This window comes from Podarcis vaucheri, assembly GCF_965113315.1.
Source record: "Podarcis vaucheri genome assembly, chromosome: 15".
Taxonomy (NCBI): domain Eukaryota; kingdom Metazoa; phylum Chordata; class Lepidosauria; order Squamata; family Lacertidae; genus Podarcis; species Podarcis vaucheri.
This window is the reverse complement of record NC_138753.1, coordinates 2,525,679-2,537,980: the sequence shown is the minus strand read 5'-3', so window position 1 is coordinate 2,537,980 and position 12,302 is coordinate 2,525,679. Positions and strand designations below refer to the sequence as shown.

At 48.8% G+C, this 12,302-nt stretch overlaps 1 protein-coding gene across 6 annotated transcripts in view; it reads left to right on the top strand.

Moving 5' to 3' along the window:
* SSH2 (slingshot protein phosphatase 2) overlaps positions 1–12,302 on the top strand; it is a 113,328-nt gene that overhangs the window by 84,709 nt on the left and 16,317 nt on the right. For 5 of the 6 annotated variants that reach the window (XM_082201662.1, XM_082201661.1, XM_082201659.1 and 2 more), the window contains 6 exons: positions 569–690; positions 3,682–3,750; positions 4,156–4,221; positions 7,046–7,240; positions 10,114–10,207; positions 11,163–11,291. In XM_082201662.1, the coding sequence (XP_082057788.1) occupies positions 569–690; positions 3,682–3,750; positions 4,156–4,221; positions 7,046–7,240; positions 10,114–10,207; positions 11,163–11,291 (675 nt within the window). Of the gene's footprint in view, positions 1–568; positions 691–3,681; positions 3,751–4,155; positions 4,222–5,778; positions 6,017–7,045; positions 7,241–10,113; positions 10,208–11,162; positions 11,292–12,302 lie in introns of those variants that run through there. The other variant, XM_082201663.1, reaches the window with a different exon arrangement.

Here is a 12,302-nt window from a genome sequence, read left to right as displayed (position 1 = left end):
GTCTTAATCGTATCTCAAGGAGTTTTCTGCGCTGGCACAGACTTGGTTCCTCCACAGGCACCAGCAGTCTCTCAGATGCCCTGTTTTTCAGGTGGCAACCGTTTTGCAGACAAAAGGGGATTTGCTGGGTTCTGCGTGCTCTTGGCTCCCTGGGCTTGAGTTAATGTTGATGCAGAATTGCTGCCCACTGAGTCACTGTTTCCTTTTAAGGTGGCACCCTTTTCCTGCCAAACGCTTCTTGCTGACCTTCCAAGCCCTTTTCCCGTGGGCTTTGGCTCGTACTGGGAGACCAGTGGCAGATGCGGCTCCCCTCTCTCAGGCTGGCAGAGGGGCAGGGAGCGCCATTGCTCTATGGCAGAGCCACCTTCATTGCAGGCAGGAGGTCCTGGGTCCAATCCCCAGTGACATCTCCAGGTGGGACTGGGAGAAAACTCCCTGCCTGGAACCCTGGAGAGCTGCTGCCAGCCAGTGTAGACAGCAGGGAGCTCAATTGACACCCCGCCCCAGTGTAGAATATGGAGAGTGGGCGCTACAAACAACTGAAAAGCTTTTCCCCTTCTTTTCCCAGGCTGTGAGATTGGAAAGCACGTACCAGAACCGGACTCGATACATGGTGGTGGTCTCAACTAATGGTCGGCAGGACACTGAGGAAAGCATTGTCCTGGGAATGGACTTCTCTTGCAACGACAGGTATGTGGTGAATCGGAGTGAGAGAGCTGACCAGGATGTGCAATTGTTATCTTATTTTTTTTGCAAGTTCTCCAAGAGGGCTGTCAGATCATTGGGGGGTTTGGAGCTGTTTCCCTCTGAAGGACGGGTTGAAGCATTTATAGGATCACAGAATTGTAGGGTTGGAAGGGACTCCAAGGGTCATCTAGTCCAACCCACTGCGCCACAGGAGTCACAGCCAAAGAATCCATGTTGTCTAGGTTGTTGTCTAGAAAACAAGGGCGCTTAAGAGGGAGCATCACCAATCAGGTCCTCAGTGTGAGTGCTGGAGGCTTCCCACAACAACCACCAAAGTGGTGTTGCCACAGAGCACAAATTCCTAGTCCTCAAGGCTGTGAAGCACGTTGGTGCAGCACAAATATCAAAGCAGGTGAGATTTCAAATGAGCTCAAGTGAAAATTACAGCGATACCTTGGGTTACATATGCTTCAGGTTACAGATTCCGCTAACCCACAAACAGTATCTCGGGTTAAGAACTTTGCTTCAGGATAAGAACAGAAATCATGCTCTGGCGGCACAGCAGCAGCGGGAGGCCCCATTAGCTAAAGTGGCACCTCAGGTTAAGAACAGTTTCAGGTTAAGAACGGACCTTCGGGACGAATTAAGTACTTAACCAGAGGTACTACTGTACTTCATTCTGGTTGTGTTTTTTTCAGAAATATCATTGAAGGATAACATTTATTACACATGCAACCCTGTTTTCTTTGTTGAAAACCACTCTGAGCTCGATTTTGTGTGTGTGTGTGGAAAAGCAGCATACAAATAAAAGGATGAATGAATGAGTAGCCCATCTTTCCTCCAAGAATGGTGTACCTGGTTTTATCCCCACATCAACCCCGTGGGGTAGTTAGGCTGAGAGGGAAAAATTGGCCTAAGGTCACCCCACTGAGCTTTCGGACTGAGCAGGGATTTGAACTCTCGTCGCCCAGGTCCTGGTCTGGCACCCCTGCAAAACCCTGGCCCTGTCCCCTGTTCTGTTCCAGTTTGGGCATAAAGTGGTTCGGCCCAGTGTCCGTTTCTGTTTGGTCTTGGTGTTGGTGGGTGGAAGAAGTTTTCCCCATCCCTTCCAGCCCTGCTTACGTATCTCTTGCTTGCTTCCTCGGACACCGAATATCCCTCCCTTCTGACCCACTGAGTATTTACAAACCCGATTTAGCCTTGTTGCTGGGGGCTTTGGTGGAAGTGGGAGGTGGAAGAGATCCCTAAAAATATCTCCAGTCTCTTTGGGAAGCTGCTCAGAGGTGCCCTTTTTCTCCTCACCCCCCCCCCTTCTTTCCATGAGTTAATCTCATTTCCTACACACACACCTCTACCTTTAAGAAAACCTCCCCTGATGGCTGGGGGTTCTTTTTTTGTGGAGGGGGTGGGGTTGTCAGCAGACTCTGCCTGTGTGTGATACCTTCTCTGTTGGTTAACCATTTTTTTTTAAATTACATGGCTCCTTTCCAACAAACTGCCCAAGGTGTCCTGCATCCAAACTGACAGTGGAAACAATACCGATAATGTAAAGAATAAGAAAAATGTCTGTGCATTTATTTATCTCTCTCTCTCGCTGTCTGAGTCCTACTGTTTCCTCCAGGTTAGAGAAAAGTTTTGCCTGGTATTATTGTTAAATAACAATAATAATAATAATAATAATAATAATTTATTATTTCTACCCCACCCATCTGGCTGAGTTTCCCCAGCCACCCTGGGCGGCTCCCAATCAAGTGTTAAAAACAATACAGCATTAAATATTAAAAACTTCCCTAAACAGGGCTGCCTTCAGATGTCTTTTAAAGAGAAGATAGCTGCTTATTTCCTTCACATCTGAAGGGAGGGGGGGCACCACTACCGAGAAGGCCCTCTGTCTGGGTCACCTTCAAAGGTAGCCCCATGTAGAGCTATGAACTCATGAAAAAGTGGGGAAGGGAGAAAGGACCAGTAATTAAATCTTCCTCCCGTCCCTTCATTCTTTTTGTGGGAACAGAAACCGACAGCAAGGAATTGAGAGAAGCTACTCAAGGGGCAATTGATAGGCTGTTCATCATTCGTTCTCTACCTTCCACACAGAGAGAGCGCTTATCACAAAGCAATAAAACAGTCTGAGCCTACCAGAATGAAAGCAGGGAGTCCTTTGTCAATGTCTCTTGCACGGACAAAGACATTGCAGGAGGTTCCTGGCTGTGGGGAAAGGCACCGATGAATAATGTTGTGATCCTCCAGGGGGTCACTGTTGTATCCAGTGCTAGTCCCATTCAGAGTAGACCCATTTAAAGTATTGGCCAAAACTAACTTGGGTCCTTTCATAGAAGCTTAGAATTGTAGAGTTGGAAGGGACCCCAACGGTCCTCTATTCCATCCCCATGCAAAGCAGGAATCGCAACAAGTTCATACATGACGGGTGGCCATCCAACCTCTGCTTTGAAACCTCCAAGGAAGGAGAGTCTACCGCCTCTTGTGGGAGTCTGTTCCACTGTGGAACAGCTCTTGCAGTCAGAAAGTTCTTCCTGATGTTTAGAAGGAATCTCCTTTCCTGTAACTTGAATCCATTGCTTCGAGTCCTACCCTCCTGAGCAGGAGAAAACAAGCTTGCTCCATCCTCCATGTGACAGCCCTTGAGATATTTGAAGACAGCTATCATATCTCTCCTCTCAGACTCCTATCATCCAGACTTGGCAGGGGGTTGGACTCGATGGCCCTTGTGGTCTCTTCCAACTCTATGATTCTATGATCCTATCATCCAGGCTAAACATCCCTGACTCCCTCAACCATTCCTCATCAGGCTTGGTTTCCAGACGCTTCATCATCTTGGTCTCCCTCCTCTGCACACCTTCCAGCTTGTCAATGTATGCTGGAGTCTGTTCCAGTGCTTTAAAACGTCCATCTCCCACGGGCCTTCTTTTTCTTTTTGTAAAGGATTCTCTTGCAGAGTTTAAATTGCCGCCCTCCCCTCTCTTTTGTTTCCCACAGCAGTGTTTGCACAATGGGGCTGGTCCTGCCACTCTGGAGCGATGCCTTGATTCATCTGGATGGCGATGGGTAAGAGCCTGTGATTGTCTGGTTTTTGTGTTGCTATGAACACGCAAAAAGGCATCCGGCCCTCCTCTTCGCTCTCCCTCCCTGCCCCGCTCTGCCCCGCTTTGCAATGCAGGAAGCGTTAATGAGAGTGACCTACATGCAAGTAAGTGTTACGGAAGGCTCTTGGCCAAGTGTTGAACCATCAGGCAACTTCCAGTAAACCCTGACCCCCTTGTCATCCTTTTGAGGCAGGAGGGCAGCCTGAACCAACATCTGGCCCCCTCCAGGTGTTTTTGGCTGCTACTCCCCATCAGCCTCAGCCAACATCTGGAAGTCCCCAGGTTGTCCGGGGGCTGCCCTCTTTCACCGCTGCCTTTGCTGAAGTGTTGTGTGACTGAGTGTTGTCTCCATTTCCCTCCTTTCCAGGGGCTTCAGCGTCTCGACAGACAACCGGGTGCACATCTTTAAGCCTGTGTCTGTGCAAGCCATGTGGTGAGAGAATTTGTGTTCCTTTATTTTTTTACACATAGTTTACAGAGGAGGTTTTTGGAGTAGGAAGGAAGAAGTACTCTCAGAAATGGAGGCTCGCGAGAAGCCTTTGGAGGCTGGAACGATCCTTGGACTTCTATTGGGTGTGCATCTTTCAGCTGCATTATGTAGAAGCTTGGCTACTCCAAGACTGATGTCACTGCTTTTCATTTGCGCTTAGGTCAGAACTGGTGCTCTCCAGAATGATGGAATGCAATCACCATGGGCTGTCTTCAATATACCACCAATGTTGTGTTATAATAATAATTTATTATTTATACCCTGCCCATCTGGCCGAGTGTAGCCAAGGCTGCAAGTTTGATCCCCGTACGGGACAGCTGCATATTCCTGCACTGCAGGGGGTTGAGCTTGATCAGGGGTCGGCAACCTGCGGGCCATGAGCCACAAGCGGCCCATGGGGGCAGTTTGACCGGCCCATGAGCGCCCCCCCCCAACTGAGCCGCCTGCTTGGCGAGTCCCCACGCACTGCGCTAAACCAGCACGGTGCAGGGACTCACTTCCGCGGCACCGGAAATCACGTCTGCACATGCCCAGCTGCCAGAAATCACGTCTGCGCATGCCCAGGCGCGAAAATCACATCTGCGCATGCCCATGCGCCGGAAATTACACACGCGGGATCCAGCCCACAGAGAGATCTCCACAGGACTTGACCGGCCCAGGCAGGTATAACCTTGCTGACCCCTGGGCTAGATGATCCATAGGGTTCCTTCCAACTCTAAAATTCTATGGTTACCACGGAGCCCTCTGTTACCTCTGAGTTGGTTGGTTGGTTGGTTGGTTGGTTGGTTGGTTGGTTGGTTAGTTGGTTGGTTGGTTTTAGAGCCCTTATATTTGTTTACAGCTCTAATGTCCAAAAGAGTAGCCTAAATACAAGCATTTATAACCAGAGTCCCCTTTCTGCGGGGTTACAATGTATTTTAAAAAGACACGACATACAAGGAAAAAGGGAGGAGGACAGAAGAGAGGAAAAAGCAAGCACAGGTGCCAGTTCCTAAAAGTAAAGTATTGGTTATTGCAGTGACTAGCTGGAATGGGGGAACAGTTCAAGGTCAGGAAGTTGCCAATGAAACTGACCTTTCAGCAGAGCAACCTAAACTCTGGGTGATGTTTATAAGGGATTCTCTTTGGCATCCGAAGAGCCAGGCAGAGCTTTATATGTCCAGGTTTTGCCTGCTAAGCCTGCTGGATAATCCTTCTCCTTTATAGGACAGCTCTCGGTAGGGTTCTTTTAACAAGTGTGCGGATTCACTGACTCAGGATCGCTTTCGCTCTTTCGAAATGTGTCACCCGTTGAGGTTGCGATGTGTTTGTGGGAGAGCTCCATATCTTTGCTTTTAACCTAGATCTTTCAGGTCACGGGCAGAGAGTCAGGACGCCAGCTCAAAACAGGTGGAGCGGCTCCTTCTTAGAAAGCGTCTCGGGACATTTTTAAATGACAGCACGTGATGGGCTTCAACCCATTGTGGCTCCCTTCCGAGCTCAACCGCTCTCAGGAAGGGACGTAAACATGGGGACATCATGGGGACATCACGAGAGCCAAAGGGGCCCGTCTGGCCCGGCCTCCCATTCTCTCAGTGGCCAACCAGATGTCTCTTCTGGGAAACCCACATGCAGGACTTGAGCACAAGAGCAATTCTCTTCGCTTGCCATTCCCAACATTTGCTGCCTGGGACCCTGGAGGAGGAACAGAGCCACTGAGAACCTTGCCTTCCATGCCGAGGGAAGAATTTGGCACCATGTGAGACTGGACATTGCCTGTTTGTGTGCAGCATGTGTTCTGGGCTGGCTGTCAGACTGGGCTTTGGAAAATTGTGGGGAGGAGAAGAAAGCCCCCCATCCCGCCCCACCAGAAGCTTACTAGGAGATTCATAGAACCATAGAATTGCAGAGTTGTAAGCAGCCCCCAAGTGGTTGTCTCGTCCAGCCCCCTTCAATGCAGGAATCACAGTTAAATGCAGAACGAAGCAGCATTTGCTACATTTATTTTTATTTATATATAATAAAGTGATTGCGTTCTATGAAATAGGAGGAAAGTGGTGGGTGTGGTGTGAGTTGTAGGTGTAACTGGAGAATCCAGGTATTGAGCGTGGGGCTCCCTTCTTGCTCAGCTCCCCTATAGGTCTCCTTTAGAGGTGCTCTTACCTCAAAAGGTGGAAAAAATATAGCCAATACTAACAGCCAAGTGTTGTTGTTGTTTACTTTTTATTTCTTATTTTCAAAAGTTTACAAGTTGATGCATACTTATAGCCAAGTGTGATTATTTAGTGGAAAGCAAAAGGCAAGTTTTGCACCATATTGTTTGACTTCGTTGATTATATAGCACAATCAGAAGGACCTCCCAGCAGAGAAGCAGCTACAGTACTCATTTATACCAATAACCAATAAATGAGCCTGGCTGCGTCTCTTTGAAGTTCAGGTACCTTTGATGGGCTATATGATTGACCAGACATTTCTGTGAAGCAACAGAGAGATCTCCATTTTATTTTATTTATTTAATAAAATGTTGAATGTATTAGGAAAAGTAGTTCCAAATTATTATTTTTCCTACTTTGTAATCATGTGTATTTTCTTTGGGTTGATACAGTCTCTTTTGAAAATAATAATAATAATAATAATAATAATAATAATAATAATAATAATAATAGCAGTTAAGTGTGTCATTTCTCTCTGGCTCAGCTGTGGGCCCTCTCCGTCCTCTGGCTGTTCCTGATTCCCTGACTTCTTTCCTCTGCTTTTATTTTCTCCCTCCTCCACCTGCTCCATCCAGGTCTGCCCTGCAGAGTCTCCACAAGGCCTGCGAAGTGGCTCGCATCAACAACTACTACCCGGGGAGCCTTTTCCTCACGTGGGTCAGCTACTATGAGAGCCACATCAACTCGGACCAGTCCTCCGTCAACGAATGGAACGCCATGCAAGATGTCCAGTCCCACCGACCCGATTCGCCTGCCCTCTTCACGGACGTGTGAGTAGGGCTGGGGACGGTTTTGATTCCTTACCTGCCTCCCACCCTAACGTCCCGGGGCAGGTTGCAGCCATTCCAAGGTGCAACATTAAAACAAGTAACAGTCACAGAAGTCAGAACAGACCTGCTGGATCAGCCCAGTGGTCAGTCTAGTAGTCCAGCATCCTGCTCTCTCAGTGGCCAGCCAGGTGCCCGTGGGAAACCCACAAGCAGGATTCGAACACAGGAGCAATGTTCTCCCCTCCTGAAAGCAACTGGCATTCAGAGGCATTGCTGTCTCTGACTGCAGAGGCAGAGCAGAGCCATCATAGAATTGTAGACTTGGAAGGGACCCTGAGTCCCAACTTCCTGCAATGCAATTGATAGGGTGGGTCTTGGAAAATATACATCTCGGATGTCAAAGGTCAGCGGGTTTGAGAGCATGCTGGTTTCTTTGCCAGCCTGTCTCGCCTGTCAGCTGGGCTTGTTTCGCAAGCCCTATCCCTCAGCCAGCTATAATCATCCTCATCATCGTTCATCACTTCTACATCATTAGAAGTAGTTTCAAAACACAAAAACAGCAAGCACTTTTGAAACAAGATTAAATCCTTGACAAAGTGGACGTCTGTGGCAAAATCCCAGTTATCCATTGGGGGAACAGAAATGTATTCCCTTGCTTCTGGCAAGTACATGTGCCGGGCGCCTCCAGTCGTATCTCGACAGGGGCACTGTTCCCCAGGGCAGGGGCTGCCACACTAAAAGCCGCCCTTCCCCATGTTATTGTGGAGCTGTGCGCTCCACAATACTGTTTATTACTGTTGGGTTCATTCTTTTGTTGGCTCTCAGACTCAGCTGTGGCCACATTGCTTCGTATCTCTGCTGGTGGTCTCAGAGACATCCATCTAGCTGGGATGTGTGTGTGTGTGCTTTGGTCTGATCCAGCCAGAGGCTGTGTTCACATACAGGACGATGGCATATATACGTGGATGAGAGGTGTTTATTCATGGGCTTCCCAGCCCCAGAGTGCTACGGTCCTTGCTGATAAGCCCTGGCTATTTTTACCCGCCAGCGATAAGGCCAGAGAGGCTGCTGGAATGCACCCGCGGGTGCTGCTGGCTGCGTGGTGCGTTCCATATAAGGAAGCGTAGAGCCTGTTACCTTTCCAAGAAAGGTGGAGGGGCAGAATTACTGGCCAGGCTACAGTAGCATATGCTGGCAAAATTCTGCTGGGCCAGGACCTCTTCAGGCTGCAAGATGGCTTCTGATGGAGAGGCCGAGTGTGCTGTGGTGGTTGGTACATCTCACTGGGGTTCCCTGTCTGTCCTTGGCCCTGAGATTCAGTGGTGTAGCGGTCAAAGTGTCGGGCTAGGGCAGGGGTCAGCAAACTTTTTCAGCAGGGGACCGGTCCACTGTCCCTCAGACCTTGTGAGGGGCTGGACTATACAGTGGTACCTCGGGTTACATATGCTTCAGGTTACAGACTCTGCTAACCCAGAAATATTACCTCGGGTTAAGAACTTTGCTTTAGGATGAGAACAGAAATCGTGCTCCGGTGGCGCGGCAGCAGCAGGAGGCCCCATTAGCTATAGTGGTGCTTCAGGTTAAGAACAGTTTCAGGTTAAGAACGGACCTCCAGAACGAATTCAGTACTTAACCCGAGGTACCACTGTATTTTGAAAAAGAAAATGAACAAATTTCTATGCCCCACAAATAACCCAGAGATGTATTTTAAATAAAAGGACACATTCTGCTCGTGTAAAAACACGCTGATTCCCAGACCGTCCGCGGGCCGGATTGAGAAGGCAATTGGGCCGGATCCAGCCCCCGGGCCTTAGTTTGCCTACCCATGGGCTAGGGCCTGGGAGAGACCAGGGTTCGAACCTCCACTCAGCCATGAAGCTCACTGGGTGCAACCTTCAGCCAGTCACTGCCTCTCTCGGCCTAACCTACCTCTCAAGATTATTGTGGTGGGTTAAATGAGGAGGGGGAGAACCACCTTGAGCTCCTTGGAGAAAAGGTGGGGTATAAATGCAATATATAAGTGAAAAGACTGTCGGGAACATACCGAGGCAGACCAGTCTCACACAGTATTGTGCTGAGGCTGTATTGCAGGAGTTGGCGTCTGCAGGGCCACACATCCTGCCCCGAACCCTTGCTGTAAAGAGCTGTGGCCATTGATCTCGCCCATTAAATCCTTGTAAAAGAGGATGGATGAAGGTCGAAACACCTGTCTGGTGTGGTTTGCTGTGGAGGTCCTTCAGAAGGGGTTGGGGGCCTCAGGTCCAGGGGCCAGGGGAGGCCCTCAAGGTCTCCATCTCTGACCCTCAGGACTCTTCACACCACGCCCTTCACTGCCACTGTCCAGATGGCAGGTAGAGAAGGGCCTGGACTCATGCCTGTAGACTTCTGCATGAATTGCTCCAGCCACTTTTGTCGCCCCTGGCTCCACCCACCACTGGCAGGTGGCCCTTGGAAGGTCACCCAGAACAGAGTGCGGCCCCCGGGATGAAAAAGGTTCCCCACTCAGCTTGAGAACTAGACTTGTTTGTTTTTATTACCCTGCTCTTTGGCCAAAACGGCACCCGGGCTAACTTACATACAGTCAAAACAAGACGGTCCCGACCCGCAGGCTCACAATTAAAAAAAGACATGGCACACAAGGGGAAAGGACAAAACTCAGACCCCTATTTCTGAACAGTTGTTCCTAGATTCACCAGGGGAAGGAGGAGCTTTCAGCAGAGCCGATGGTGTGAGCCTGGCTTCGCAGCTCTCCCACAGAGGCAGTCGGAGGGAAGGGGGCTTTTTGTCTTGAAGCCAATGTGTACAGTGCCCCCACCTGCCCAAAAGACTTCTGAAACTTATTTTTTCTTCCATTTCTCCCCATGCCCCTGCAGCCCAACGGAACGGGAACGCACAGAACGTCTCATAAAGACCAAGCTGAGGGAAATCATGATGCAGAAAGATTTGGAGAACATCACATCCAAGGAGGTGAGGAAAAGGAGGCTGGTGGGCTGCCCCCCCCCCCCCGATTGCTAAAGAGGGCAGGGAAGGCTGAATGGGGTTTTCTCAGGGGGAGGGACACCTGGTTGCTGCAACCACATCCTTCAGTCCTATTCCCCATTCAGAGCTGCCAGCTGGAGTGGGGCATGTTGAATCTTTCAACTTTGAAATCCCAAAAATGAGGGGTGCTAAAAGCTTGCAACATGGCTTGGCAATTCAAAAGTCAGTTAGGTTAAAATAACATAATTTAGTTTTGCTTGGTAGGTGGAATATGTGCAAAATGGCATAGAAGTCATTAAAAATGATTGCCAAGTACTTGCAATTATATTATATATTAATTATTCTTTAGCATTACCTGACATTTTCAGAAGCCAAAATTAAAATTATTTGGTTTTCCAAAAGTAGTTTGTGTGCTTCTTCATCAAACGTAGACTTAGCAAGCTAAATGTTGTCCGGTCACAAAAAAACCCAGCATATTTGAATTCCTTACACCCAAAAACGTATTTTAAGTGAAGAATTTTGCACACACAAAAAAGGTTTCACTGTTTAAAATGACAAGCCCTACTGCTGGAGAGAGAAGGAATCCAAAGACCAATTGCTGCCTTTTTACAGCTTTTGAGAGCCTGGGGGTCTGACCTTCTTGCTGTTGGAATTCTGACCCAACCCTTGACTCTTGCGTCTTTTGTCTTCTGTGAGTCTGGCTGCTCCTTAAATGTTTTGTTTGATTCCAGGCAAATTTCATAGAATTTTACAATTGGAAAAGTACTCGAAGGGTCACCGAGAAATCACAGCTAAAGAATCCCTGGCCCTTTCTCCTGGGGCCATAAGAGAAGGGAGGTGGGGGGTCAGCTGAAGGGTACTGCTACCCCCCAGGGTGGGTGTTTGAGCGATGTAACAATGCACCGTCTCAAAGGCAGCCTCTTCCTCCTCTCTCCTCCCCAAGATCCGCACGGAGCTGGAGATGCAGATGGCCTGCAACTTGCGGGAGTTTAAGGAGTTCATTGATAACGAGATGATCGTCATCTTGGGCCAGATGGACAGCCCCACACAGATCTTTGACCACGTCTTCCTGGTAAGTGTTTTGGCATGTGGCCGCTAGGATTGCTCACAAGCTGCTCAACTTTACCTGCTGTTATCCCCACTCTCTTAGAACGCCCCCCATCTGCTCTGCCATACAGACCACCATCTCCATCTCCGCCTCCTCCTCCTCCTCCTTCTTCGTTGAATTTATATACTGCCCTATACCTGGGGTCTCAGGGCGGTTCACAGAGTAAAATCAAGATATAAAACCACAAAATACATAATAAGAATAAAAACAACCACCCAATAGCTCCCCCCATATGCAAATACACTTAAATCTGGGGTGCAGTCGATGCAGATTACGCTGGAGCACAATAATATAAATTGAAAATAAGAAGAGTTTGGAATTGATATCCCGCCTTTCACTCCCTTTAAGGAGTCTCAAAGCGGCTAACATTCTCCTTTCCCTTCCTCCCCCACAACAAACACTCTGTGAGGTGAGTGGGGCTGAGAGACTTCAGAGAAGTGTGACTGCTCCAAGGTCACCCAGCAGCTGCATGTGGAGGAGCGGAGACACGAACCCGGTTCCCCAGATTACGAGTCCACCGCTCTTAACCACTACACCACACTGGCTCTCAATAAAATAAAATAAAATAAAATAAAATGCTTCTTCCTTCCTTCTCACTGCTCCATCACAATTAAGCTTAGCCAGAGTTGCAGAAACCGGCTCTTATTTATAGAGACTGAGATGTCACGTAAGAAGATCAGGCCAATGGCCCATCTAGTCTTGCATCCTCCTCTCGCAGGGGCCAGCCAGATGCTTGGATGAAGGCAGGAAGCAGGATCTGAGCATGAGAACAACACTCCCCTCCCGTGGCTTCCAGAAGCTGGTAGTCCGAGGCACAGCCATCTCCAACAGTGGAGGCAGAGCATGGCTGTTGTGGCTGGCAGCCATTGATAACCTTCGCTCCCGCCATGAATTTGTCTAATCCTCTTTTAAAGCCATCCTGTGAGAGGGAGTTCCACAGTTTAACTGTGCACTGCACGAAGGAAGTCCTTTCTT